At 44.7% G+C, this 5,439-nt stretch overlaps 1 protein-coding gene across 1 annotated transcript in view; it reads right to left on the reverse strand.

The window, feature by feature from the left end:
- The window catches only part of LOC102764126 (keratin-associated protein 9-1-like), a 9,065-nt gene extending 8,321 nt beyond the window's left edge, over positions 1 to 744 (reverse strand). The window contains exon 1 of the mRNA XM_015570803.1: positions 489 to 744. Within this exon, the coding sequence (XP_015426289.1) occupies positions 489 to 496 (8 nt within the window). The 5' untranslated portion in view covers positions 497 to 744. The remainder of the gene's footprint in view (positions 1 to 488) is intronic.
- Positions 745 to 5,439: the final 4,695 nt, after the last annotated feature.

Consider the following 5,439-nt stretch of genomic DNA (forward strand, 5'->3'; position numbering starts at 1 on the left):
AACATGATGCTCCAATTTTAGACTAATATTTATTTAGAAAAATAAACTAGAAAAAGGTCCAGGACTGGGACACAGCACCTCGGCATAGTATGAAAGAGGACCTACAGCAGAGGGACTTCAAATTTGCTCAGTTCACTCTCCTACCAATATCAAAGCCTCCTCCTCTGACACCATGGTCAGCTTCTGTGTGGCTCTGGCTGCTCTGACCAGGGCTGTGCCCCCCCCTGCTGCCAGACCACCTGCTGCAGGACCACCTGCCGCCGCCCCTCCTGCTGTGGCTCCTGCTGTGGCTCCAGCTGCTGTGGCTCCAGCTGCTGTCGCCCAAGCTGCTGCCCGACCCTCTGCTGCCAGACCACCTGCTGCCGCCCCACCTGCTGCCAGACCACCTGCTGCCGCCCAGTCTGCTCTAGTGGTTCCTGCTGCTGACTTCCCTGACCTGTGCCCACTGGTTATCGTCAGCCAAGCTTCTTGATGTAGTTTAACTGAACTGAGTCATGACAGGCCAATTGTCAAAACTTAGTTCCAACTCATTCTTAAACTGACTTTGGCCTCCAAATATATTGCCCGCCCCCTGCCAAGAGCATGTTACTACCTGTCTCCCAGATGAACACAAAGTTTGAATTTTGTCTGAAATCTTTCAACCAACATGTCATCCCTATTGATATATTTCTTCCCGGCCATCTTTTCTCAAATGGAGATGCCCCTAAATCTTAAATAAATCTGAATTTCCCAGGCATACAAATACAAGAGTATCGTGTCTGATCATTTTTCCTCGTGACTTGCCATCCTTAGCTGTCAATTGTTCTGTTGTTCTCTCTGCAGGGAGCAGAGGACAGCAGGTGATCTCAGGATGCCCCCCTCTATGCCCTCAGCATTCTTGTTTAATAAAGGAAGGTGGTTTCTTACAGCAAACACTTTGATCCGTTGGCCTATGGGCTTTCTCCAGATGAAGGAGCCAGCTTAAGGCAGGCCGGGGGTCCAAGTATTTAGGAGCAGTGCTCGGCCAGTGATGGGTGCAGTGGGTACATACTCTAGCTCTTTCCTCTCAGGTGGGGGCAAGGAGCACCACTCTCTTCAGGTCCTTGGTGGAGTGACACCCAGCTGCCCACAGGAGTAAGCTGCTCATTCCATCATCCTACACTGGCCTCCGTCCCTTCCCCAGATCATTTCTCAGGTTCCCTGCAGTGCCTTTTAGGATGATCTCCCAAATAAACTACTAGATCTCAAACCCCTGTTTGGGAGTCTGTTCCTGAGGGCACCCAATCTAAGACGCCAGTATTCCAAATGTAATTACTTGTGTCCTTTAACACACTTTAAACATATATTATGAATGGTTGCCAACTGTTAGTGTCAACTTAGATACAGTAACCAGCAACGTCCAATAAGGGTATTCCAGTGTCCCCTGAGGAAATGGCTGTGGATTCCTTTGGGAAAGGACTGGAGTGATCAATGCTACATACACTTGCTATGGTCCTTGGTCTTGGAGGACTGGCCTTACTTTCACCCTGCTGCCGCCCAACCTGCTGTCAGACCACCTGCTGTAAAACCACCTGCTGCCGACCCAGCTGCTGCTGCCGCCCTTGCTGTGTGTCCAGCTGCTGCCAGCCTTCCTGCTGCTGATCACCTCACCAAAGAACCACCATCTTCACACAACACCTCTTAACTGACTCGCCATTTTGGAAACAAATTCACTTCCTCAACTTGGCTGACAACCAGCATGCTGCACCTTAATTTCTGTGACACGTGTGCCTGATACAAGCCTCTGAATCAGCTGGATGGAGAGCAGAGGACGTCCCCAATCCTCTTCCTCCCGTGTGTGTGGAACATGTGTCAGCTTCGGGCATCCTCGATATGGAGCTATGGTTTCTGCTTTGACTCCATAGTCCAGGTCTCCACCCTCTCCCTCTGTGTGACTTAGAGAAAGGAATTCTTGTAACTGTTATATAGGTTTTCTGCAACTGCTGCAAATCTTCCCAGTCCTGTTTTCGTTTCCCATGTGCTCCTGGTTCCTGTAATCCTGCTTTCTTCTTCCATAGTCACTCTGAGTTGGCTTCCTGGTTACGGAAAGTTGTACCTCTATTTCTTAATAAATTATGTGCATTCCATGTTGCGTTTGGTTTTATTGTACAGCATCCTGATTTATACACCAGGATTTATACACCTGCTGCACATCATACGCATGAACCATTCTGAGCTTCATATAGTCCCCCCAAAATAATTATCTCCGTTTTTCACATGAGAACATTTCATGGGGTCATGTTAGATAGCTGATTTGGACGGACTCAGACCCAAAACTGTGTCTTTTGCTTCTGCTCAATGATACTTAAGTTTTAATCTCAAAACAAATTAGGAAATGTCGTGGGACTGAGCATCAGCAAGATATTAATTTGGGCCAGATAATTCTTTGTTGGCTGGGTGAAGGTGCCCTGTTGTGACCTAGGAGGAGTGTTTGGCAGCATCTGGCTTCAACCCACTAGATGCCAGTAGCACCCCTGTCTGGTTGGGCCATACAGAGCTAAGATGGGTGGGGGAAGTGGGTAAATGTACAAAACACAGGAGTATAGTCTGTAGTACGGAGGAGTTATCTAAATGTGTAGAGTTGGATAATAATAAACGTGACATCCCAAAACTCATGGGATTCAACAAAAAATGCTTTGAGGATGATTTATATGTTTAAGTATTTATATAAGAAGAGAAGAAAACCTCAAAATCAATGAGTTAAATGCCCCAACTTAAGAAGTTAAGAGAAAAGCAATAGCATTGCCCCCAAACTACACAGAAGAAAACGAATACCTAAACAAACAAGAGTAGAAATTAGTAAAACAAAAAAGTGAATTTATATTTATATAAATACATAAACAAAACCAAAAGTTTGGCCTTTTCTAAATTGAACAAAATAGATACAACTCTGGGAAGAATGATCAGCTAAAAATGATACCAAAGTTCAATAATGTTATGAAAGAAAACTTGGGCCTTAGGATATGAATAAAACAGAGTTTTATATTATTTTAATTATCTGTTGCTTTGTTACAAACTATCACTAAAAACAACTATTTACTATTTCTCATGAGTTCATGGGCTCACCCATGCTGGGTGCCCAGCTGCTGCCAGCCTCGCTGCCGCCCATGCTGTGTGTCCAGTTCTTCTGTCTCACATGGTATTGACTGGGACACACAGAGGCAAAGGACTGGTCTCAACAACTTAACTCTCGCAACCAGTAACCATGAACCACTCAATAGAGAAGTGGGTAAAAGATATAGCTAGGAATTTTATTTAGAGGAAACATACAGTATAGCCAAGAAATGTTAAAAAAAAAAAGTCGTAAGTAATTGAGAAAAATACAATTCAAAACCTCAAGATTCTGCCTGGACAGCATAACTCAGTGGTTGAGCATTGACCTATGAACCAGGAGGTTACGGTTCGATTCCCGGTCAGGGCACATGCCCCAGTTGTGGGCTCCATCCCCATTGTGGGGCATGCAGGAGTCAGCCAATCAATGATTCTCATCATTGACATTTCTATCTCTCTCTTCCTCCCTTAAATCAATAAAAATATATATATTTTAAAAACTCAAAATTCCAATTTACACCACTATATTGAAAAACAATGTAAAAGTATGACAATATCAAAAATTTAGGGAGGATGTGAAACTACTGAAGCTCTTGCACGTTGCCAGAGGGGTGGAGGGTGGTATAAATTTGTACAGCCCCTTTAGGAAACAAATTGGCATTTCTCCTTAATGATAGACCTGTCAGTCAAACGTGCCAATAATCTCACTCCCCCAGCTTTGCTGCCAACCAACATTCGGTTAAATGTTAAATTGCAAGGCTGCTGAGTGGTGTGGAGCCTGTTTCACTTTGATTTGGTTCTTCCTTTTTCCTGTAGCTCAGTGTGCCAGCTGCTGGTCTGCCTCATCTATCCTGACATAAACTCATGAACTCAGCCTGGGGAAAGTGGCCAGCCCCTCCCCGTCCCCTCTAAGAATCTTAAAAAGAAAATAGGACTCTTCTCTTCAGTCTCCGCCACCATCTTAAAATCTGTGACAACCAGTCAGGGAAGTGCTGTGTCCTATAGAGCCAGAGGGTAATGGCCATGTTTAGAGGAAAAGGAATGGGGTTTCCTGGCAAAGGGCACTGAAATAGAGGGCGGGGCTAATACAAGTGGGGAAGTGCCTGGAAATGCCATTCTGACTGTAGCATAGATGCTTCTGATGGTGGAAAAGTCCCGCGGGCCGAGGATGAGTATGACCTGAAATGTGGAGAAACTCTTCAAAAGAGGTCTCCAAGAATGGGCTGGACCACCCTGGGTGCATGCATTTTTTTATTACGATGCATTCGAGCATCGGAACTGACAACTACTCGGAAGTTTTTATCAGGATTCCTGCCATGCCTGAGATTCTCTAAGGGCCCTGAGCACTCTGCCTTACCCCATCATTACTTAGGTGATTGCTTACTGGCATGCTATCATTCTCTGAAGTCCATAAGCATTCACATAGCGTCTGCTTTAAAGAAAACGTACACGCTGTCATGGGACTAGGCATTCCCTTGAAGAAGGGGGAGAGGGAGAAGTTGTCTTCCGAAAGGCATTCAGGGCAGAACTCACAGCCTTAATCATGACCGTGGACCTGATTTTTGTTTACCCACCAAGGAGGAAGCCACCTCTTGGAGCAGACTCACATTAGCCAAGCCCATAAAGCAAGGACGCCTACTTACGAACTTATAGGAGAATAGACTGTAACAGGAACTCCTGAGCTACCGCACGAGCTCGGAATTGGCACTGGAAGTTAAAGGAATTAATGTCAGATGGCATTTGGCACATTTCTTTCACAATAGTCCTCACGAATGGAACTTGAAAACTCACAGTTCTGTGACTAACTCTCCATCTCCCCTGTGCAGTGCGTGGCAGGGGCACGGCCAACATTTGCCTCAGCGATGTCTTCATGCCGAGTTTCCATGATGCCAACACCCTCGGTTACGTTTCACATTGCCTATATCTTCAGATCTGAATCAATTCCTCCAACTTTGAAGATATCCTTCGTTTTAAGGTGACTTTACATAATTTGGTCCTTTTTAGTGTAGATTCCAAGTGTTGGGTGGCATGTCGGTGTAGGCCCAACTCATACTATTGCATCATTAGCATCTTTCATGAAATCTATGTTTTGGTTCATTCCTACCATAATATCTTTTGGTTATTTATGATATTTCTAATTGTATTTTTGGGTGGCTGGACTTATTTATCATTCTCTTCCAAAAAAAATTTTTTATCAGTGATGTGGAGTTATCATCAGAATATTGCATTACTCATTTTTTGTGTGTCTTTGTTCACACCCATCATTTTCCTTCTCTTCCTCCCATGAGTTACACACTTGTTATGAGATGGGTCAAACATGAAGGTCAACCTCTAGATTAGGCACTCCTGTGCAAGTGAGACTATTAGGGA

This window comes from Myotis davidii, unplaced genomic scaffold, assembly GCF_000327345.1.
Source record: "Myotis davidii unplaced genomic scaffold, ASM32734v1 scaffold327, whole genome shotgun sequence".
Lineage (NCBI taxonomy): Eukaryota > Metazoa > Chordata > Mammalia > Chiroptera > Vespertilionidae > Myotis > Myotis davidii.